This window comes from Poromitra crassiceps, assembly GCF_964638095.1.
Source record: "Poromitra crassiceps genome assembly, chromosome: 5".
Taxonomy (NCBI): Eukaryota; Metazoa; Chordata; class Actinopteri; order Beryciformes; family Melamphaidae; genus Poromitra; species Poromitra crassiceps.
The window spans coordinates 61883050-61908463 of NC_139642.1; the positions used below are offsets into that span (position 1 = coordinate 61883050).

Consider the following 25414-nt stretch of genomic DNA (forward strand, 5'->3'; position numbering starts at 1 on the left):
TTATAATGTGATGGAAATCACCATTACCGCCTTGGCACACTCCGTGGTTAAAAGAAGGGTTTAATAATTTACAGCTTGAAAGAATCTCATATACATCAGAAGCCTCTTCCACGACGTTAAGAAGATGTGGGGGCTTTATTTGCCGATGTAGAGAGAAATACCTTCCCAGTTATCCCCAGATAAGATGTTTATATTATTTATCAAGAGGTCATGATTTAGAGTGATTTTACAACAGCTAAGAGCTGTAAAAACACAGTAAAACACAGCCTCACAGGGCTTATTGCTTTTAGAAAACCGTTACATGTACCCTACCTGTTAAGGTTTGAGCAACAAAAAAATGCAAGATTGATAGAAAATAATCATTTTTCCACCAGGCAATGCAACCGCCCCCTCCAGTCAGTTCAACATTCGCACATCATGTGATCCTGTGCTGTGTGATTCTGTGCTAAACACTACTGTGTATATATATATATATATATATATATATATATAAAATAATCGCTATAGGAAGAGCGTGACTCGAAATGGTTAACAAGCTATGCTTTTGGTCACTCAGTGGCGTTTTGAGGCTGCCAAACGTTGTTACAACCAGCAGGCAGCGGGCTTAGTTAACGTAGCTCACATGGCGCAGTAACGCTGTGATGTGGTCACAGGTGTATTTTACAATGGCTTTGAACACGGCTCAGCCAATCATAATCAAGGACCGGAACGATCTGTTTTATAATAATACTTATTTTGTATATTTTCTTTTATATTAGCAGCAGGGTGTCTCAGAGTTATGATCGGGATTTGCCTGAAAAGCAGGTCATGGGCCAACGTGCTGTAGAACTCCACGCCCACTGGTCAAAAGGGGGCGTGGTAACGGGTGTGTCCAATCACGAAAAGGCACCTAACTTCACTCAACACCACGAGAATATATTACAAATGACATTTTAGGGCATCTACTGTATTCAGTCATCTGAGTGTAGTGGAATACGTTTTAAAAGTAAGCATCCCCAACACAGATGGGATATTCTTGCAGAACCACACTGATAATGTAATGAGTACACTGCACGTCACGTCAGTGATTTACACCTACCATGCAAAGTATTTATGGTCATTTATAAATCAGGTACCATCAATCCAGAATCTGAATTAACAGAGTATGAAGTATATGAAGACACTTCAGTGAAAACAGTACAGGATGGAATATAATGCTATGCTATATGATTGTAATTATTGTTTTGCCATAGGCTGTCTGGAATTGGACGACCTGACGCTAGTGTGTCCTCATCTTAAAGATGTCCTTGCGAGACACCTTGAGAAAACATTTCTCACTGAGTGTGTGTGTGTGTGTGTGTGTGTGTCCTCTGACATGTTCTAACCCAATGGCACGGACAGAGGTCTCAGCTAGGTCAGTAGTCACCTGCTCTGACGTGTGTCTGACTCACACACCGTCACAAAACTCCACCGACCATCCGCTCGGGCACGGCAACCCACATGCACACACACATGCACACACAGACACACACACACACACAAGCACACACACACACACACACACACACACACACACATACCAGAGACCGTTTATTAGAGCAAGACGGCTCAACTGCGAGTCATTTCCTGTATCTGTGTGTGTGTGGGTTTCACCACTGACACGCCCCCTGAGGAGACTAGCGGCAGGTGACAGGTCTATTCACTCCAATATGAGAAGTGAACGTGATCTCAGATTATGACAGATTCTTTCAAAGTAAATAATGGACACGTTTTTCACAAGCCACATATCATCTGAGCATTCTGACACTAAAATGGCATTTTTCAGACAGACAAACCAGGAGAAAACTGACTTTCTTCAAGACCTCTGTCTCAACAACTTACTCTCGTGACATCTGGCAACATATCTCGTATCGGATCTTGTTCTGCGTTCCATTTGCACTGGGAACTGGGAATTTCCCAGTGCAAAGACGTGAATGCCCCGCCCCCGTGACGTCACATGAACTCGGATTATCTACTTCGAAAGTCGGGGGGGGGGGGGACCTCACCAACCCCGATGTCAAAATCCAAGATGGCAGCTCCCACATCCAAAGAAATGGAAGCTGTAGAAATACACTGTTTATTAGCACTTCTGTCTTATTTGTGTCTCATTAAATCAGTCACACACACAGTACTGTCTAACTTCTATCTGTGGACACGTTGCTACAGTGTTTGTATGTGCAAAATAACACATAATACGTTATTGCTGACAATGGCTGCCTGGCTAGAGCTCACCCTGGCTGGTTTTACTGGAACACGGTCAACTCGGGTGTGACATCCTTCAACTGGGAAATTCCTAGTTACATTACATTACATTACATTATGTCATTCAGCAGATACTTTTATCCAAAGCGACTTACAGTAGTTCCCAGTGCAAATGGAACGCAGAATTGTACTGGGTTAATATCAGAGAAAACCCAGCAGGAAAATAAGGCACAAAAATTAAAAGTCCATCAGTAATGTGTTAAAGTTAAAAATGGCCAAGCTTTGTGCAGCAATAGGCTGTAACAACAACAACAACAACAACAAGTTATCTGTTACCATAGAGATAGATGGTATAACTATCTGGACGTAGCCTCCGTGACTTCACCCATTGGTTTTTGGACTCGCGTTTTGAAGCCTCGAGTTTGGCATCGTGACCGTCGCCATCTTGGTTATTTGAAGTGACGTGAATTTAAACGAGAAGAGCCGCAGCGCCGCCTGCTATTGGTCCACGATCGGCACGCTGCGCGATCACTGGACAGGTAACCTGTCAATCACGCCCCAAAGCATAGTCTGCAAAATGAACACCATGCTGTATAGATACAGTCGGTCTGTGTGGGAACGCCCACAAAATGTTACTACGGCTGGTGCGCGAGTGGGGTAGAAGAAGATATATCTCAATGGGCTGACTCACCAAAGGACAAAGCTGCGGATCTACACTACAGGATTGGGGATTCTAGAGCAGGTACATACATAGACGTCTGTTCAGATGTGCGTTTACTGCGGTGGTTGAATCACCGCTCCTGTCTGCCTGGGCTGGGCTAGCAGCTAAATGCTAACTATGCTGAATGGGGAGGACGGGAGGATTTACCCCACCCTGACCCCAGCCAGCTACCCAAGCGTCTACTGTATGATAGTTGAAACTAGCGATTGAGACTAAACTCACTAGGAAAGTGTTTACTGGGGCCATAAATCAACTTAATCTAGTGAGATTTACGGTCATTTTCCCATTCACTTCCATGTAACCGGACTTCTTTTGCAGCCAGTGGAGTCGCCCCCTGCAGGCCATTCGAAAGAATGCAGCTTTAAGTTACTTCCGCATTAGCTTCACAAACGGCACTACGAGCTGTGTTCCAAACGAGGTGGAGGAGACAGGAAGTGTATACGTAGATACGTCATCTTGTTGGTGTATTGAGTATCTTAGCGCACAGTCACACACACACACACACACACACACACACACACACACACACACACACACACACACACGTATAGGGCTTAGAAAGCCTGTGTTTTGTACAGGCTGTCTCTTCCATGAGCTCCTCTGTGATTATTAACTTTCCATTGATGAGCAGCACAGTCACAGGCACCATGACGTCAAGCCAAGCACACTGTGTGTGTGTGTGTGTGTGTGTGTGTGTGTGTGTGTGTGTGTGTGTGTGTGTGTGTGCGTGCGTGCGTGCGTGCGTGCGTGTGTGTGTGTCTGTGTGTGTGTGCGTGTGTGCGTGTGTGTGTGTGTGTGTGTGTGTGTGCGTGCGTGTGTGCGTGTGTGTGTGTGTCTGTGTGTGTGTGCGTGTGTGTGTGTGTGTGTGCGTGCGTGCGCGCGTGCGTGCGCGTGCGTGTGTGTGTGTGTGCGTGCGTGCGTGCGTGAGAGACAGAGAGAGAGAGAGAGAGAGAGAGAGAGAGAGAGACACAGAGAGACAGAGAGAGAGAGAGAGAGAGACAGTGTGTCCAGATGAAAAGAGACACTTACTGCACAGGGCGATGATGTGGCTGCTGTCTTCGTGGACAAACTTCTTGGTCACAGCTTCCTCCATAATCTGCTTGACCTGAAATGACAGTAAGGAAGTCATGTCACCATACTGGGATTTCTACTTTCATACTGATAGCCGGTAATGTATCGATACTCTATACCACACATAGGCAACATACGGCCCGCGGGCCGCATACGGCGCCCCCTGTGTGGCCCGCGATGGAATTGCAAAAATTATTATTTTTTACTTTTTTATTTTTTTTACAGTGCACCTGAACGCAACATGCAAGATACCCGCTGAATAAGTGTCCAAATGTTCATGTCATTCTGGCCAATACTCTTCTGTTATAGCATTTCAGTCTGGAATATGGAATATCTTTCAATAATATTTATGACTAAAAGCCTAAAAGTAATCTCATGTGTAAGAAATGACTGTTCTACATTGAAGTAGAAATTTAAATAATTAACTTTATTAAAGCTAAATAATAATTTATTTAGCTTCAAGAGTGCATTTTTGTTCTTGTGTGACCCTCAACACAGGCTTTGAGAATCCCGGGCCACTTACTGATACTTATGCTTAAATTAACCCACTCATATTCTGGTTTATTTCAAGAAAAACATTTCGGCTAGTGGAAATTCTAATTGGCTGGTAACTTTAAAATCTAGCAGCCATATTGGTAGGTGGTGAAAAAAGTTTATTTCAAGCCCTGCAGGGAGAGCAGGTGGTGACATAGGAGTGAAAAAGGATCAAATGTTGGTGGTTAAGACTGAATAATGACATCACAATTGTTAATTTAAAATGAGTTATTCCTCTAAACCTGGCTTCAAATGCCCCAAATGTTTTCGCGCTGCCGCCGTTCAGCCCTCAGCAAAATCTGGTAGCGAGGACATTTTTTTGTGGCCCTCTCTATCATCAAAGTTACCCATCCATGGGTTACGGCATGACAATTATTTGTTCGGCCCCCGGCAACAATCTGGGTTTCTCATGTGGCCCCCCATGAAAAATAGTTGCCCACCCCTGCTCTATACCATTTCTCATACCACGAGGGGGGGGGGGGGGGGGGGTAGGGGGGTGATGACAACACATCAAGAGGCATCAAAATAAAGCAAGACAGATGGACGGACAGACACACGCTTCTCCATAATGTAGGCCCGATAAAACTCATTAAAAACTTTGACCTTACACAGCAGATTACCCCTGCTCTAGTCATCAGCCTATCACAACACAGCAGATTACCCCTGCTCTAGTCATCAGCCTATCACAACACAGCAGATTACCCCTGTTCTAGTCATCAGCCTATCACAACACAGCAGATTACCCCTGTTCTAGTCATCAGCCTATCACAACACAGCAGATTACCCCTGCCCTAGTCATCAGCCTATCACAACACAGCAGATTACACCTGCTCTAGTCATCAGCCTATCACAACACAGCAGATTACACCTGCTCTAGTCATCAGCCTATCACAACACAGCAGATTACCCCTGTTCTAGTGATCAGCCTATCACAACACAGCAGATTACACCTGCTCTAGTCATCAGCCTATCACAACACAGCAGATTACCCCTGCTCTAGTCATCAGCCTATCACAACACAGCAGATTACACCTGCTCTAGTCATCAGCCTATCACAACACAGCAGATTACACCTGCTCTAGTCATCAGCCTATCACAACACAGCAGATTACCCCTGCTCTAGTCATCAGCCTATCACAACACAGCAGATTACCCCTGCTCTAGTCATCAGCCTATCACAACACAGCAGATTACCCCTGCTCTAGTCATCAGCCTATCACAACACAGCAGATTACCCCTGCTCTAGTCATCAGCCTATCACAACACAGCATATTACCCCTGCTCTAGTCATCAACCTATCACAACACAACAGATTACCCCTGCTCTAGTCATCAGCCTATCACAACACAGCAGATTACCCCTGCTCTAGTCATCAGCCTATCAGAGCACTTTGAGTTGTTGAAGCAACAGATACCCACCAATAATAGGGAGGGGAAGATCTGTAGTTTGCTTGATTTTTCCCTTTAAAAAAGTACTGCTGGGTATTCATACTGTTGCAAAAGAGTATTGTATCCATTAAAAAAAAAAATGATACTTGGCGATACTACCGTTACTTTTGACAAGCCTAAACGACAGAGGCCAGGGCTCGTTACTGTGCCTGACAGAGGCCAGGGCTCGTTACTGTGCCTGACAGAGGCCAGGGCTTGTTACTGTGCCTGACTCACTGCTCTCAGAGGCCAGGGCTCGTTACTGTGCCTGACTCACTGCTCTCAGAGGCCAGGGCTCGTTACTGTGCCTGACTCACTGCTCTCAGAGGCCAGGGCTCGTTACTGTGCCTGACTCACTGCTCTCAGAGGCCAGGGCTTGTTACTGTGCCTGACTGAGACCAGGGCTTGTTACTGTGCCTGACTCACTGCTCGTTACTGTGCCTGACTCACTGCTCTCAGCTCCACGTCTGCTGTCTGTCACCACCGTGAGGAAGAGCTGTACAGCACAGAGGCAGTCAGCATGGTCATCATCATGATCACTGTCAAGTTCATCCACATCTGTCTTGCTTCATACTGAGTCTGAGATCTCAGCATAAAACATGTGATAGATGATAACAAGGTGTCATAACAACCATAAGGGGGGTCTGGGTAGTGTTAAGGGGGTCTGGGTAGTGTTAAGGGGGGTCTGGGTAGTGTTAAGGGGGGTCTGGGTAGTGTTAAGGGGGGTCTGGGTAGTGTTAAGGGGGTCTGGGTAGTGTTAAGGGGGGTCTGGGTAGTGTTAAGGGGGGTCTGGGTAGTGTTAAGGGGGGTCTGGGTAGTGTTAAGGGGGTCTGGGTAGTGTTAAGGGGGGTCTGGGTAGTGTTAAGGGGGGTCTGGGTAGTGTTAAGGGGGTCTGGGTAGTGTTAAGGGGGGTCTGGGTAGTGTTAAGGGGGTCTGGGTAGTGTTAAGGGGGTCTGGGTAGTGTTAAGGGGGGTCTGGGTAGTGTTAAGGGGGGTCTGGGTAGTGTTAAGGGGGGTCTGGGTAGTGTTAAGGGGGGTCTGGGTAGTGTTAAGGGGGGTCTGGGTAGTGTTAAGGGGGGTCTGGGTAGTGTTAAGGGGGTCTGGGTAGTGTTAAGGGGGGTCTGGGTAGTGTTAAGGGGGGTCTGGGTAGTGTTAAGGGGGGTCTGGGTAGTGTTAAGGGGGGTCTGGGTAGTGTTAAGGGGGGTCTGGGTAGTGTTAAGGGGGTCTGGGTAGTGTTAAGGGGGTCTGGGTAGTGTTAAGGGGGTCTGGACTCTGGGTAGTGTTAAGGGGGTCTGGGTAGTGTCGAGGTAAAAGCTCTCGCCTACGAGACCCAGGTTCAATTCCCGGCAGTGGCACCTCCGGCTTGGTCAGACGTTCCTACAGATACAATTGACCGTTATTGTGGGTGGGCAGCCAGTGGGGTATGAGTCGCTGCACCAGTGCCTCCTCTGGTCGAGGGGGGAGGGGAACTGGGGGGAATAGTATGATCCTCCCACGTGCTACGTCCAGCTGGTGAAACTCCTCACTGTCAGGTGAAAGGAAGCGGCTGGCGACAGCTATGTAATATCGGAGGAAGCATGTGCTCGTCTACAGCTCTCCCCAGATCAGCAGAGGGGGTGGAGCAACGACTGGACGTGCTCCTCCCATCCTTCAGAACGGCGTGCAGAGCAGTGCTCTGTTATACAGAAATAAATAACACACTAGAGAGAATGCTGTGATTGGCTCACAGATCCTCTGCCGCGCACAGGAGGTGATGGGTTTTCCCGTTTGTTTGGAGTAAACAGAAGAACTAGCTAGTTAGCATGCACAATGACAGAGAGACAAAGAGAAGAGCGCCACCTACAGAAAGTCAAACTGCACAAACTACTTGGATGGCTGAGGAAAGTATGATCCATCATCACTTGAATGCAGGGCTCACTTAGATGGCCACTTTAAGACCAAACAAATCGATAGGCGATTAGGCGTGACCACGATCACATCTGTACAACCTGGACTGATGGATCATTGCATGACTTCCAACTCGCGGCCTCTGTCATCCCTATTCACCTTATTCCTGGACTTACGTTTCCCATGATTCTCAGCGGTTGCCGGTTGTCGACTTCCTGTTTAAAAAAATGTCAGTAGCAAGGACGTGCGCGCCGCTGTCAAGGAGTGGGAACGTTTGGCTTATTTCATCCGAAATGGCTAAAAATAGTAACGTTGTGTGGTTGCATAGCGGCGATATTTTACAAAAACAAGGTGAATGTCAATTCACTCGTACTGTATGGGCTTAGTTTAGCCGGAATTGCTAAAAAATAGTACGTGGTTGCATAGCGGCAGCTTTTATTTTGAAGGCTAAACGTCCAAACTGGAACTCTTATTATTTGGTCATTGAACATAGCTTTAGCGGTCTCTCTCTTTCAAGATTCAAGATATTGTCACTTCGTTGTACAATTATGCACGTGTGAAATTATTGTGCTGGGGGGCTCCATTACAAGACATAGGTAGGTACAAAGTCACAACAATTATTATGATTATTTTCAGTCTCTTTCTCTATGAACGGTCCTGGGCGGAAACAGGCAACCGGCAGCTGGAAACAGGGAGGGAGGGTGTCATGGAAGCACCCACGGTCTCACCAGGAAACTCGTGATTGAATTTTAGCCTTATTTTTCTTTGCTGGGTGCTTATTGTATGAAAAACAGTTGCTTAATAATCACCCAGCAACGTGACGAAAATGCTTATTCAGAAAGCATTTCTCACTAAAGCCTAGAACAACTCCTGACAAGGCCACCAATGATTCTGTAGTGAAGAGTCAGTATGGCAACTTTCTTGCCACAGTGTGGGAAGCGTACGTGACGAAGGAAAAATAACAGATCATAAAATAAGTATTGCGGTCCTTTTTAACATTGTGACAGCTGTTAACCAACAGCTCCTCCCGTCTCACCCAAACGCTACCTCCACACCACTGTCTTCCAATTAACATCACAGCACCCAGGAACATGCAGAGGAGTCCCAGCTAACCCGCTGTGTCTCTGTGGGGAGGAGAGGCTGGGCGACTTCAGATAGATTGATGCTGGCTTGTCTGACTTCTCCTCTCGCCTGTAGAATTAATTGTGGACAGTAATTAATCTAGGCCCTGTCTGGCTGACACCTCTGCCTTGTTTGGGACTCATTGATAAACAGGACACATTTAATTGGTCTGGTGTGTGATAATGAAGCGCTGGTGCGTGTGTAATTTGGTCCTGACTTCTTCTCCTTCTTCGTATTGGGGCGTGGGAGGTGGTGCACGTGGGAGGTGGTGCACGTGGGAGGTGGTGCACGTGGGAGGTGGTGGGCGTGGGAGGTTGTGCACGTGGGAGGTGGTGCACGTGGGAGGTGGTGGGCGTGGGAGGTGGTGCACGTGGGAGGTGGTGGGCGTGGGAGGTGGTGGGCGTGGGAGGTGGTGCGCGTGGGAGGTGGTGCACGTGGGAGGTGGTGGGCGTGGGAGGTGGTGGGCGTGGGAGGTGGTGCGCGTGGCAGGTGGTGCACGTGGGAGGTGGTGGGCGTGGGAGGTGGTGCACGTGGGAGGTGGTGGGCGTGGGAGGTGGTGGGCGTGGGAGGTGGTGCGCGTGGGAGGTGGTGGGCGTGGGAGGTGGTGGGCGTGGGAGGTGGTGCGCGTGGGAGGTGGTGCACGTGGGAGGTGGTGGGCGTGGGAGGTGGTGCACGTGGGAGGTGGTGCGCGTGGGAGGTGGTGCACGTGGGAGGTGGTGCACGTGGGAGGTGGTGCACGTGGGAGGTGGTGCACGTGGGAGGTGGTGCGCGTGGGAGGTGGTGCACGTGGGAGGTGGTGCACGTGGGAGGTGGTGCACGTGGGAGGTGGTGCACGTGGGAGGTGGTGCACGTGGGAGGTGGTGCACGTGGGAGGTGGTGCACGTGGGAGGTGGTGGGCGTGGGAGGTGGTGCACGTGTCATGTCTGTGATAGACGGATGGAGCTTCACATCCCTCGTCACCCAGATGAGGTTCAGCTGTCATGAAGGAGTTATTGGCCGTCACTGTCTATCAAAGTTGGCCGGTGGAAGTTTCTTAGGAATAAAGCATAGCAGCAGCGGGGGCCTCAGGCTAAAGCTACAACTCACCTGGCCCCAGGCTGTAAATCAATATTGCTTCAGGTCTTAATTCTTAATTGTTTGTTTGTTTCTCTCTATTTAGCAGTTATTCCACTTAGAATTTGGCCGTTTCTTATACGAGGGAAGCGAGTCAAGAGACACGACTCCTCCTGGTCCAGGCACTTGTCATCTCCCGCCTGGAGTACTGCATCGTTCTTCTGGCTGCGGCTACCTGCCTCTGCTATTCAACGGCTACAGATCATTCAGAACGCTGCAGCCCGTCTGGTGTTCAACCAACCTCAATTCTCTCATGTCACTCCCCTCTTCCCGGGACCTTCACTGTGCTTCCCATCTCGGCACGCATCAAATTTAAGACACTGGTACTCCCCTACAGGGCAGCGCACCAGACTGCCCTCTACAGGGCAGCACACCAGACTGATCGTCACTATCTCCAATCTATGGTCAGGTTCCAAACCTCCGCACCTCCGCCCTTACAGATTGCCTCACGCCCGTCCATCGCTACGTGGGCTCTTCTCGTCCCATGACAGCTTCAAAATATCATTTTTACATTTACATTTTTACATTTTCTCCCTACAGCCTATGAATGAATGAATCCATAAAAGTTGCATGCTCGATGAAGAGCACACCTGGCTCAAAGTAACAACGAGACACAACTCTTTTAAACAGGCAGCTTCTGTTTTTAATAACGCAGTTGTCAAATCTGCAACAGGGGCAAACAGATGTGCAAATAGATTGACATTATGTGGGTGGGTGGTCAGATGGGTCAATACCTGCACCTCGGTGGAACTCAGACTAGGAGATACCTGCACCTCGGTGTAACTCAGACTAGGAGATACCTGCACCTCGGTGTAACTCAGACTAGGAGATACCTGCACCTCGGTGTAACTCAGACTAGGAGATACCTGCACCTCGGTGGAACTCAGACTAGGAGATACCTGCACCTCGGTGTGACTCAGACTAGGAGATACCTGCACCTCGGTGTGACTCAGACTAGGAGATACCTGCACCTCGGTGTGACTCAGACTAGGAGATACCTGCACCTCGGTGTAACTCAGACTAGGAGATACCTGCACCTCGAGGTGGGCAATGCCCACCCAGACATGAGTCTTGCCCACCCAATCAAAAGTCAAAAGTGAAAATAAACATATTTTCCTCCCCCGCCAATGGAAAAATTGCACAGAAAATACCAGTAGCAATTCTAGCTTCTGATTGGGTGGGCACTGAGCTTCAGCCCGCCTCCAAAGTCCTCTTGACTCATGTTTTGAGAACGAGAAATACAGAGCTGTGACAGACTCGACTGTCGCCCTCCGCTGCCCAGCGAAATCGCCGGCGCTGACTGCGCCGAGGGGGGCGCCGCAGCTGGCCTTCCTATCGGCGCAGCTCGGCATAGGGTGCCGTCTAGCACCGTCAACTCTTTGTTGTGAGGAATGAGGAAATGGCATTTCCTCATTTAACAGTGCTTGTCCCTCATCTAGCAAAGCGTTCTGCAGGCTCACCGGAATGAGTTTTGAAATGGAGGGGCAATAAAATGTTGTGTTTATAACAGCAACAAAATGCATTAAAAAACAGTTTGTGCTTCCCAGCTCTAATCTTATTTCATACGCTCTCTCTTCAAAAGTGTTTGATTTTCATCATAATCTGGTTTTCCATAATAATAATAATAAGTTCAGTGTTTATGTCTGTGTTGCTGTCTGTTGTAGTGTAAAACGACTAAAGGGAGAGCAGGTGCTTACATGAAAGTGAGTGAGAAAAGGAGAAGATACTGAATAATGACATCACAACAGTATAATCCTAATGTTAATTTAAAATTAAATATTCTTGGATGAAAGTCCAAAAAACGTAAAAAAAAATTCGCCGCTGCCCTTGCAGGCAGCACCGAGAGTCCATTCCTTACAGCTCCCCCTACCTAAAAGTACTTCCAGCGCCACTGAATATAATGCAATTTAATCCCCATCCCCAAACCCACAATTAGGGATGCACCGATTGCCATTTTCTTGGCCGATTCCGATTTCTGAATAGTCTGACTTGCCGATACCGATTTTTGCCGATTCCGATTTTTTTTCTCTAAAAACAACAATTGACAGCTTACACAAACGTTTTTGTAACTGTGTTACAAAAAAACTAAGATTCAAAGAACAATTCTTACATCTAATGGGGATCCAAATAAACAAATAAACAATTCTTATCATTTGCATGAAGTAGGATCTCACTCAAACACATCTCAAAATAAAAGTGTTCCAGGTTACTGGACAGAGCTTTTTTGTGCAAATACAATGAATACAAAAATTAAATTAAATCCAATAGCCTATATCCCACAGCTATCATGCATTTACTTTTCCAAAAGAAAACAGGTGCAACAGAACATCAAAATGATCCATGGACAAGGAGTTTATAGACTGGCCCCAGACCAGTCCTCTTGAGTAGAGAGGAAATGAGTTTATGAGTTACAGTAACGATCTTCAGTCTGAATATCAGGCGGAGTTTACACACAGTCCGAAGTTTGGTATGCGTATTTTTATCTGCCATCCGAAAAAATATCGTCACGCACAGAAAACCTGGCACACTTGTGAGTCCGATGCATTTTTATTATTATGTCCGTCGTTCTCATGTCGTTCTATTTGCAATACGAAACAAATAGTCTCTCCTGTTTCCACGTTACAACATGAGTGACAGGCTGAGGCAGCAGCGCTGATGTGGAATGGAGAATGCAGGTCGGGGAATGGTTATACTGGACACAATGCTCACGTTCACCTCGCCAAGCCGGCTGTGCGCGGTGGCGGGTTGCTGGAGCACCGCTTCCCGGGAAGAGAGAGCAGAGAGAGGGGGGCCAGTGAGGTGAAGCGAGCCGCTCAGACTGGACTCCAGCCGAGCGGGACTCGGCCGCACCTCTGTCTCCACGGCTTATTTTCGACTTGCATGTGTGACAAACTGCGAGCTTTGTCTACTTCACTGACGGTGAAAAAAATCCACAACGAGGAAGGTATGCTGGCGTGTGTGGTGTGGTGGCTGGGTGCCTGTCTCGGTGCTTTGGGGTGCGCGCACGTCTTGTGAAAATCGGCTCACAGAATCGGCTATTTAGAGTGACCGGCGCAGATCACCGATCGAGGCCGATCACGTGAAAATCGGCCATTTCCGGTCACGTGCCGATCGATCGGTGCATCCCTACCCACAACCTCTGGCAACCTACTGCCAAAGTTGCCCCCTACCAGCCCACCCTAATGTAGCAGGCTAGATACGGGCCTGACTCTGGGAGATACTGTACCTGCACCTCGGTGTGACTCTGGGAGATACCTGCACCTCGGTGTGACTCTGGGAGATACCTGCACCTCGGTGTGACTCTGGGAGATACCTACAGTACACCTCGGTGTGACTCTGGGAGATACCTGCACCTCGGTGTGACTCTGGGAGATACCTGCACCTCGGTGTGACTCTGGGAGATACCTGCACCTCGGTGTGACTCTGGGAGATACCTACACCTCGGTGTGACTCTGGGAGATACCTACAGTACACCTCGGTGTGACTCTGGGAGATACCTGCACCTCGGTGTGACTCTGGGAGATACCTGCACCTCGGTGTGACTCTGGGAGATACCTACACCTCGGTGTGACTCTGGGAGATACCTACACCTCGGTGTGACTCTGGGAGATACCTGCACCTCGGTGTGACTCTGGGAGATACCTGCACCTCGGTGTGACTCTGGGAGATACCTACAGTACACCTCGGTGTGACTCTGGGAGATACCTACACCTCGGTGTGACTCTGGGAGATACCTACACCTCGGTGTGACTCTGGGAGATACCTACACCTCGGTGTGACTCTGGGAGATACCTGCACCTCGGTGTGACTCTGGGAGATACCTGCACCTCGGTGTGACTCTGGGAGATACCTACACCTCGGTGTGACTCTGGGAGATACCTGCACCTCGGTGTGACTCTGGGAGATACCTACAGTACACCTCGGTGTGACTCTGGGAGATACCTACACCTCGGTGTGACTCTGGGAGATACCTGCACCTCGGTGTGACTCTGGGAGATACCTGCACCTCGGTGTGACTCTGGGAGATACCTGTACCTCGGTGTGACTCTGGGAGATACCTACAGTACACCTCGGTGTGACTCTGGGAGATACCTACACCTCGGTGTGACTCTGGGAGATACCTACACCTCGGTGTGACTCTGGGAGATACCTACACCTCGGTGTGACTCTGGGAGATACCTGCACCTCGGTGTGACTCTGGGAGATACCTACAGTACACCTCGGTGTGACTCTGGGAGATACCTACACCTCGGTGTGACTCTGGGAGATACCTACACCTCGGTGTGACTCTGGGAGATACCTGCACCTCGGTGTGACTCTGGGAGATACCTGCACCTCGGTGTGACTCTGGGAGATACCTACACCTCGGTGTGACTCTGGGAGATACCTGCACCTCGGTGTGACTCTGGGAGATACCTACACCTCGGCGTGACTCTGGGAGATACCTGCACCTCGGTGTGACTCTGAGTCTGGGAGATGGAACTCTTTGGGAAGCAGTTTGACGAGAGCTGGCTGCATGTTTAGACCTCAAAGTCGATGTTATCAGGCCTTACCAATAGGGTTTACACTTTGGTTTCTCAGGATAGTAAACAGGATTTAGTCTTACAATTGTGTTTTTGAATGATCTTGATCTATCCTCCTTATTTTTGTGAGGCTCCCGGCCGCTGTAAAAGAATTCTGGGAGCAATATCCGGTCTAGAACATGAGCAGCTGTGTTTACACTGGCTTGACGCTGCCTGGATAGTACCTACTCTGCACTGCAGCCCATGACTGCAGCGCGTGCCTCCTCGCATCGCATTTCCTTGTCGAACTCCGACGTTAAAAGTTTGCTCGTCACAAAATAACACTCGTTTTGGGAATGTAGCCTAATGATGTTATCTATCACATCCGCTAACCTGTTGCTCGTTGAACAAGTTGGCATTTATCAGCTCAGCTGCACCGTTTACAGACGGGTACATTAGACGCGCTGTGTTGTGTCAAGCTAGACGTAACGGGGGAAGAGGACAGCAGAAGGAAGCAGCACCCATGGTGCATCATGGCCGCCAAAAAGAAGGTGGATACATTAAGTTGTAGAAGCTAGCTGTTATTATACCATATCTGTTTTGATGTATTAGCACTGTATACATTATATCTGGAGAATGTAGTTTTAATGATACAAAAATGTTCTTGGAGGCAGAGCTGCTCTGGAGGCATAAATAATCTGATAGGGTTGAAAAGAGAGTCATAAAGGTTTGGCCACAAGCCTGCATCCATGACTGATTCATTGATGTCATTTCTCGCCCAAACCCATTGGTTGGTGTTAAGCTGCCGGCTATCAAAATCTTTCACCAATCACAGCAGAGCAGATTGATGGGCTTGTGGCGAAACCCCTGTGAATCGCCATGCAAATCCAACAAGTGCAAACGATTTGCAATTCATGCGAGCTGGAAAGAAAAAAACTATCTAAACAATATAGCCATGCCTACTAAGTTATCTAGGCTAGCTCGTTAGCCTAGCTGACCTTCCAAGTTCAAATGAGTCCATACACAAGGGGCAACCGCCGGTTCTTAAAGATGAAGCCTCTGCGGAAGTGCCTTAAACATGCATTCTTTTGAATGGCCTGCGACTCCACTGGGTGCAAAAAGAAGTGGGATTGGATGGAAGTCAATGGGAAAATGACTGTAATCCTCACTTGATTGATGACCCCAGTAAACACGTTGCTAACAAGTCTTCTTCAACACAAGCATGCTGTTCATTTGGTCAATTATGGTCCAATTTAGAGTTATCTCTCTCAAGACACATTTTTGATTTGCATGAAAATCTGTCAGCATGGTTGAAGGAAATCCAGTTAATAGCGCTCCTACTAGTGTAAGTGCTCGGTAAAATTACCATATATATATATATATATACGTATATAAATAAAAGAGGACATCTGTTTATCATGTAACAGCCATCTACAGCTCCAAGGTGACACTAACCTAACAAGAAAATGTGTTATGTCAAACGGCCGAGTGGAGCAGGCTAACTTCTCTACACTTCTGAGAATCCTGAAGCTCATGGTCTGAGCTAGGAGCAGAGGGAAGAGCTCGTTAGCTGAAGCTCATGGTCTGAGCTAGGAGGAGAGGGACGAGCTCGTTAGCTGAAGCTCATGGTCTGAGCTAGGAGCAGAGGGACGAGCTCGTTAGCTGAAGCTCATGGTCTGAGCTAGGAGCAGAGGGAAGAGCTCGTTAGCTGAAGCTCATGGTCTGAGCTAGGAGCAGAGGGACGAGCTCGTTAGCTGAAGCTCATGGTCTGAGCTAGGAGCAGAGGGACGAGCTCGTTAGCTGAAGCTCATGGTCTGAGCTAGGAGCAGAGGGACGAGCTCGTTAGCTGAAGCTCATGGTCTGAGCTAGGAGCAGAGGGAAGAGCTCGTTAGCTGAAGCTCATGGTCTGAGCTAGGAGCAGAGGGACGAGCTCGTTAGCTGAAGCTCATGGTCTGAGCTAGGAGCAGAGGGACGAGCTCGTTAGCTGAAGCTCATGGTCTGAGCTAGGAGCAGAGGGACGAGCTCGTTAGCTGAAGCTCATGGTCTGAGCTAGAAGCAGAGGGAAGAGCTCGTTAGCTGACTGTTACATAAGCACATTTACTCTGCCCTCTGTGCAGCACGCGTGACTGGCCCAAACATCAGAACATCAACAATATGCTTCCTCTAGCCGCTAAGCACGAGCTCTTTCCCCACCATGCTCTTCCTGGAAGAGAAGATACGGAGAATACGGGGGTGCGACAACACATTATGTAATAACACGACAAAATGTCATACATTTTCACTTCATTATGTAATAACGCCCACATTTTGTAATAACACCCACATTTTGTAATAACACCCACATTTTGTAATAACACCCACATTTTGTGTTAATCTGCTGCATTTTGTCATAAACAGGCTGAACGCCTGTTTACTGAGCTGTAGAGGAGGGGGGGCGCTGGTACAGTGGTGACAGCAGGTTCTGAGCTCTAGAGCAGTGGTTCTCAACCTTTTTGAGCCACGACCCCCAAACAACTTGGGATTCGCGACCCCAGCTCCCGCTGCTGCCCAACCCAACCCGACCATTGACTTCCCAGTGTGTACACATTCACACTGATTTCACTCACTGATTTCACTCACTCACTGAAATCTTTTGTACACAGTACAGTTTATATACAGTTTATAGTTTTTATAGCTGTATATATAATACAGTACAATACCCCGGGGGGTCCCGACCCCCAGGTTGAGAACCACTGGAGAACCATTGCTCTAGAGGACGAATGGCTGGAATCCATCTATCTTTGCTCGCCTGGAACTTGTTGACGTCTTGTCGCAACTTTAACACACACAAAAAAGATAGTACAATACTGCAATTAAGGATGCAATCAATCATAGCCTACAATATGTCACATTCACCCCTCCCCCCCGCCCCTCAGAGGACATCAAGTCTCTCCTGTAGTGGAATTAACACATTATTAGTATGTCTACTCTTATCCTGATGGCCCACTGGCAGATGCACACAAATACAATGCTTTTCAAAATGTACACATTCACCAGGCAAAATAAGAAAACTACTTCAACTTAGCTAATATGTAAAACATGCCACATTTTTTATTTTTTATTATTATTATTATTATTATTATTATTATTATTATTATTATTATTATTATTATTCATGTAAGCATTGAGCATTTGGGCATAATTAAAGCATCATTTTATGGGCCTGCCATATGGACAGTTATGTCCTTACTGTACAGTAAGCCTACTATGACCATTTAACCCCGAGCATACAAAATATCCAGTGGATAATATCAATGTGGTTTCTAGAGAGTTGAGCTGGCCTTTCAAGCTGCTGGAGCAGCAGTGATCAAATGAGAGTGTGGCAGGGAGAAATGATTGTGTCCTGGAGGAGGTGTCGGTGGTCGGTGTGAGGGAGACGTTACCCAAAGCTGGGCTGCATAATGACAGAATATTTCTTCTGGGAAGAGGCAGGTTAATGTTGTTTAGCTGCGGACTGCAATATGGCAACCAAGCCAGCTCGTATTAGAAACTCTCAGGCTATGGCGGAGGCATCCAACACCCTGGTCTGGTCTGGATGTTGACTGGACAAAAAGAGATTTTTTACTGAGTACCTTATATTCCTAGCGCCACATGTATTCAAGTTGACTTAGAGGTGTGCACATAAATTAGGGCCATGTGATTTCCGCAAAACGAAAAAAACGGAGGGAATCATGGAATTTGGTAATAAAAATTCTTCTTCTTATTTTGATAATTAGGCCTAATTTTAACTCATTGAGTGCCAGCCACTTTTGGAGAACGGACGCTCCCAGTGCCAGAGTTTCAGAGCGTTTTCAGTGATTTCTCGAGGCCCACAGAATATTGTGTGATATTACTATGTAAACACCGAACACGCACAAAGAACGAGGAGACTCTATTGTATCATCAGCAAAAAAAAGTTTATTGATACCATTTTCCGCAAAAACAGACGTTTCAAATTAGAAGCTGAGATATTTAGCCTTTTGTGAAATGAAGCATTTCAAGCACATTCACTGACTCTGAAGCTAATATTTTCTGATGTAGTGACGTGGTGTAGTTGTGTGGTGCCCTGCGTGCCCCACCCCCCTCTCCCCCCCCTCATCTGCAAACTCCTCCCCACACTAACACACAGCCTAAGCACCCAGCGTCTATTTTCTATTTTTTGACTGCTGTTCGCAGCTAACGTTAGCTGCAGCCAGAGCAATCTATACGGCTCTGGCTCTGGCTCTCATCGGTTTCCGTTTCATCACGGGGCTTCTTCTGCTGTTTTTCCCCACCTTTCTCTAATCTGGAGAGCACTGTCGCCACCTAATGAGTCCGTAAAATAGGTTGTACACCTTCAATAGCTACAATATTTGTACAGGAGATGCAGGAGGCTTTGATCCACGTCCCACCGTCAAAAAACACATTTGACGCCGATCGACGTCATTGGCACTCAACGTTACTATTTACTTTGACGCCGATCGACGTCATTGGCACTCAATGAGTTAATAAAAGTAGGCCTAATTATCAAAATGAGAAGTAGATCTGATTATCGTAGTAACCTAAATGATTTCATAATTGTAAAATAGGCCTAGAGAAATGATTCAGTTTTCGATTGGGGTGTTTTGAGAGGGGGGTCGGTCTTGCGTGGGACCCTTATTGCACCTCACAACTTAGTTTTCACCTTGAGGAACATGTTGAAGAGGCTGTCTGAGAGAGCCAAGTCGTCGAAAAAAGAAAAAATATCACTACTAACCTCTAAATTAAAATTAAAATGAAAAAAACGGAATTCAGGAAAAGATCAAACAGAATTTGGGGAGAAAAAAAAATGATTTCATATGGCTCTAACATAAATAAAACAAAATGTGATATAACAACAATAAGGCTTTACATTCTTTATCACAGCGATATACTCTGTGTGCACATGAAGATGTACAGTATGCAGCACTTCACCTGAAGGCGAATTGTACTTCGGATATTTTAAAGATTTGGATGATTTTAAAGACATCAAAGTCACCCAACAGGGTTTTGTTACGCCGGCGTCCACACCAACCATTACACCCTTCACGGCGCCTGGCTTATTTCAATTTCACGCTACTTCCTGGTTGCAGCCAAGGACCCTAAAACATGAGGATAAGACAACACTCACGCGGCACATTGGGGCCAGATTTTGGGGCCAGTTCTGTTGAAGTGAATGGGATCGGGCATGAGAAGTCCCACTATTACACATGACATGACATGTGTCAGGATGTAGTTAGCTAATCTAGCGGTGTTTTGGAAGCAAACAGCGGGTTGAGTTGAGCTATATGCAGCTGCTGGACAGAGACATGGGGCCCTATCTTGGTACAGGGGGCGCTATCCGCTTTTTGCGCTTGTGCACCTGTTTGCGTGCTTCAACGCCTGCCTTATGCTATCATCCCTGCAGGGACGAAAGCAGTCCACCTCGCGCAAGTGTCCAGGTGTTATGCCGAGTTTTAAACCCCCGCCGCCGAGTTTTATGTCACGTGACTGTTTAGCTCTATTTAAGTGTCATTTTATCGGCCTGTCATATCAGCAGAAATGTTCGTTGTGGGCTGCTGCCGATGTTCGGCCGATACGATGACGTGCCGATATCATCGTACAGTACATCCCTACAAAGACGTATTTCCTTGTACTCGTTGTTTGGCTGAAGAAATATTAACGTAAACATTTCATCTTTGTGCGGTCGCCTGATCTAACCAGCACCTGAGAAAAGCAGCTACACAAATCAGGACCACGAAAGATCTGGACTTAATAGGAGCAGGTGAAAACAGAAAGCCACGTTCTGTTTGTGTTTAGATCCCAGCTGACCTCACTGCTGCCATATTCATCATATTCATCATATTCATCATATTCATCACCAAATTGATGCAATTTAACTTCTTAGAGAGCCGCTGAAGCTTTCTGTTGCCAGGCAATGCCAAGCTAGCTGACGGTATCTTAAAGAGACAGGCACCTTCAAAAGCTTTGCTCGACTAAGGCCTTGGCCACACTGATCCGTCAGAAACTGGACAGAACGGATAGACAGATAGATTTATGTCCGTTGCATGTACAAGTAACCTACTTGTACAGCAGGTGGCGGTAAGCACCTTGAAGGTGTCAGCGAACCGAGAGAAGAAGAAAGCTGGCGTTAGCTAGCTGTTAGCTCTGTGTGCTACGTTACTTTTGTGGCAATAAAATGCCACCGAATGACCAGATTAGATGGTGAAATCTGACGGTGACACTGACTATCACGTTGTACAACAGCGGGATGGTGTACACAGCATTAATTATAGCCTCCTTCACCGCCTCGGCCGCCATCTTCTTTGAAAAGTTGAAACAAATCTCGGGACGCCTCCTCTCGAGACCTCGACTCTGATTGGCTAAACGGACAGTGACTATCCGACCATCCGATACGTCCATCCAGAAAAAGTTCATCCCTCTTCAACTTTCTGTCCATCAAAACGTATGCAAATTTTCTGGATACGTACGCTTCTGAGTACTCCACGGACAGTCAGACAGCTGTCATTGAAAATGAATGGAAGTGAACAGAGAAATGAACGCACACGGACAGACACCACGGATCAGTGTGGCCCCGGCCTAAGCCTTCCACACAGCGCTGTTTGCTGGGTTTAGGCCTAAGCCTTCCACACAGCGCTGTTTGCTGGGTTTAGGCCTAAGCCTTCCACACAGCGCTGTTTGCTGGGTTTAGGCCTAAGCCTTCCACACAGCGCTGTTTGCTGGGTTTATTAGGCCTAAGCCTTCCACACAGCGCTGTTTGCTGGGTTTAGGCCTAAGCCTTCCACACAGCGCTGTTTGCTGGGTTTAGGCCTAAGCCTTCCACACAGCGCTGTTTGCTGGGTTTAAAAGGCATTGACTTGTATCCCACGAGTGAATTGTGCTCTATCATAGCATTGATTTTTAGACAGGTAACACACAAAGAATACAATAACTGTCCAAACAAATTGGACAAAAAATGACATCTTTGGATTCCCCATATTAGCAACAATAATGGATCGATATGGTTCCCTAACATTTACTTCAATTAAGGACAAAGTGATCTCAGCTTAGAACAAATCAGGTAACTCCCATTATGGTTGGACATATATAGCACCGATATTTCTCATCTTATCTCATGTACAGCAAACACTGATATTTATCCAAGTGTCTCTAAAATGGCAAACTGAAATAAATCTGCCTGGGCAGGACTCGTCCAAGGGAATGAGAACTTTGTCAAGCTACCTCAACATCTACTTGGCCAAACAAACGAGAATGAAAATCCAATGTTATTCATAAGACAGAAAACAGACTGATTAACTTTGTGAACACGAACTCTTTCCTAAAGCCAGAAATCAGATTCAGAAAACTTAAGACTTTCAATTCAATTTCAAAAACTTTTAAATTGGGTTGTTTGGTTGTTGTTTTTGCATGTTTATTTCTCTTCACATTTTCACTTTCATTACATATGACGATATGTGTTTCACCAGAAAAGTTAATATGTGCAAAGAGAAAATTCACAGGTAAATCATATTTTAATTTGGAAAATGTCACCTGTTCACGCAGTGTCCGAGTGTCCAAAATGCACATGTGCAAAACTCAATCATATACAGAGCTATGGAGACGGTGCAGATGCACAAAACAAATCAGTGTTCATTAAACGTTGACCAACAGGAAGCAGGAAACATTAGGAATGTATCTGTGGTGCTACTGGAACACAAAGCACTATGACCGCCCGGGGGGAGGTGTTCAAAGATGCAGCGCAGCTCTGAATACGAATACTGAAGACGGATACTGACAAACACTATTGATTAAATATTGAATTTAAAATGTTGATTAGCTGGGCATACTGGGCAATATGGGTGCACATTTCTCAGTAAATAGCCGAATAACCATCAAGTATTCAGCCAAGCCAATAGTATTTCATATTTGAAAATATGAGGAAATCTGGAGGAGCCAGTTTGAATGGGCCTGATGCCGCTGATCAAATTAATAATAGTCATAATTTACAGGTGCTATATGCTTAACCCTTTCCGCGCCATTGACGTGATATCACATGAATCCGTGTTTTCATCATCATGTGATAGATGGCGCTGTTGGCCACCTTATGGAATGCTACAGTACTGCACTTCCAGAGGTGCCCAGAAGCAACAGTTACTGTCCACCAAAACCAGCAAGCAGAGAAAAGTAACAATCTCCCTTCAGCAAAAAGCTCCATAAAACAGCTCCAGCCTGGTGCCTCAAAGTGTTGCAACAAGCAGCTTTGCCCAAGCTCGGCACAGTGTAAGACGCACTCGTGACAGTCACTCAAAGCTGAAGGATCTTTTTCACCAGACCCTGGTTAACGTACACAAGTCACTTCTCCTGTCAAGTAGACTAGTAATCGGCTTTGTGAGCCCTCACACCGGGTACATTTCAGCCGTCATATGCCCCCAGAACTCCAGACATCGAGCACCAGAAGCCTGTGCCGCGTACCACAGAGGCTCGGTCCTTCACACGGTCGACGCGGGTTCGAATCCGACCCAAGTTCCTTTGTCACATGTCGTCCCCTCTCTCTCTCCCCACCCCCCCCCCCCCCCCCTCGTCCGTGTCTGCCCACCATCCTATCCAATACAGGCAAAAATGCCCCCCAAAATAATAATCTTTATTAAAAAGGAGCACCAGAAGCCTCCGCCCCCTGGGCAAGATGAGAGTGCGACCCGGCACGTCCCCCCTCGCGTAGCGAATCTCTCCCTCGCTCCGCTGGTACAAAAATGCATTTTTCTTGGCTTTCTGGCGACAGACGGGCGTTTTTCGGTGAACACTACCTACATTCATGTGTCGATAACTAAAGAACGGATGAAGGTAAAATCTAACTTTTTTTAACCTATGAATGAAAGTCGAGGCTCTCGTCTTTCTTTTGGGATATTCTGTGTTTACATAATCATAGAAGAAAATATTCTGTGGGTCTTGGAAGATTAGTGAAAATGGTCAGAAACCCTGGCGGGGAAAGAGTTAAGTGTGTCAGAGGAAATGCTGTTCTGTATAGGTCTACTTAGTGTCCTCTAGAGAGAGAGTGGCATCAGCGGAGGACCAAAATGCGAGACTCATTAGCCAATGAACAGCCAGGAATGGGTCTCGCGCTACTTTTGCATGCTAAAATAAAGCTGATAATGTACAATTGAAAAAAAAATAAAATAAATCAAAGTACAACACAAACTGTCCATTTTGCTGCAACTCTACAGTGTTGCTTAATCCAGGACCTTACTTCCTGGAACTCTTGAGAGTAAAAAACTGGTCCATTGGCGTGAATGGAGATGTCGCGACTCTTCTATATACAAGGCTCTGGGTCTACTTATTGTTAGAGCGACAGATGGAGGGAGGATTGTAGTGGGAGCACTGGGGTGTCAGGTGTGACTGTGTGGCTCATGGGTCAGGTAGGACGGCCCCTTAGTAGAGTTTTGCTTCGGGCCACTGGGAGGTCAGCACCGACCCTGCTCTTTCACCTTTAACCTCATTTGGAGAAGGTACCTAATGAATGTGCTGACACAGGACAGGGGTTATGATTGATTAGGGATGCACAGATATGAAAATTTCGTCCGATACCGATAACCGATATTAACATTGCTGTTATGGCCGATAACCGTTATTTACCGATGTCGATATGATCTGTATAAAAACAAGTTTCTATCATAATCAAATGTACTGAAAAACATGTAAACTGTGAATTTGAAAAAGAGTCTTTCTTTATTTCCAGAACATTTGGAAAAGCCCATAAATCATAGATTTACTGGATTGTTTTTTCTCAGTATGATATTGTTGGTCTATAAGATAACCGATATTAACGTTGCTGTTATTTTGCTCATCGGACCGATAGCGATATTAACACGTTCACTGCCAAGGACGTGTTAACACGTTTTCAGAATCCAGCTGTTGACTGCCAAGGACGTGTTAACACGTTCTCAGAATCGATTTTTTTTTTTTGACGGTGGGACGTTGATCTAACCCTTTTACGTCTCCTACACCAGAATTGGAGGTATTTAATGTGTATAATCTATTTTACCGACCCACTGAGTGTCGACATGTCTCTCCACAGTAGAAAGAGGCGACCCAAAACTGGAGGGAAAAGCGCGACGAAGCCGTTCTCATACTGTAAAATTGATGGCGAAAACGCTTTCACTTTCGCGCTGATGCACAGCGGTGGCAACGGTGGGGGGTTCCAAGAATAGATTGGATGCACACTTTGAAACACGCAGCATAAATATGACCAGAATCGCATCAAAGCTCTCAACCAAAACTCCACGAAACGAGCGAGTCCACCCAGACTTCCTCAAACAGCGGCCGCTCAAACAGGCAGCAGCCAGGCAGCAGCAACTTCGTTGTGACACGCCCGCTGGAGAGCCAGGGAGGCAGGAGGAGAACACACACGGAGGGAGGAGTTGGAAGCAGAGGGGGGTTTCCTGCTGTTATGGAGGAAATTACTGTTCAAAACTATTGTTTAGATGTCTGACTCTTACTGATGCCAAAAATGAATGGTTAAAGTGACTGTTCTATCGAATTTCACAAAAAGCCGTTTATCTCTGAATAATTTTTCTGACGCTGAAACCATGCTGTATTCAACTGCTAATGCTTACATAACTACTAACTCTACAAACTAACTCTTTTAGACAGAGAAAGCACACATTCTATTAGTTCTTTTGAGATATTGTGTGTTCACAAAATCTTAGCAGAAAAGAATCCTCGGGTCTTGAAAGATGAGCCAGAATCCTCAAAAAAAACCTCTGGCAGAAGCTAACTACAGTAAAAAAAAACGTCTGGCAGTGAATGTGTTAAAAAAATTACCAACAT

General features: G+C 46.8%; 1 protein-coding gene across 1 annotated transcript in view; it reads right to left on the reverse strand.

The window, feature by feature from the left end:
- sgsm2 (small G protein signaling modulator 2) overlaps nt 1-25414 on the reverse strand; it is a gene marked incomplete at its 3' end in the record, with an annotated part of 144945 nt that overhangs the window by 116185 nt on the left and 3346 nt on the right. The window contains exon 2 of the mRNA XM_083637253.1: nt 3971-4046. Within this exon, the coding sequence (XP_083493379.1) occupies nt 3971-4046 (76 nt within the window). The remainder of the gene's footprint in view (nt 1-3970; nt 4047-25414) is intronic.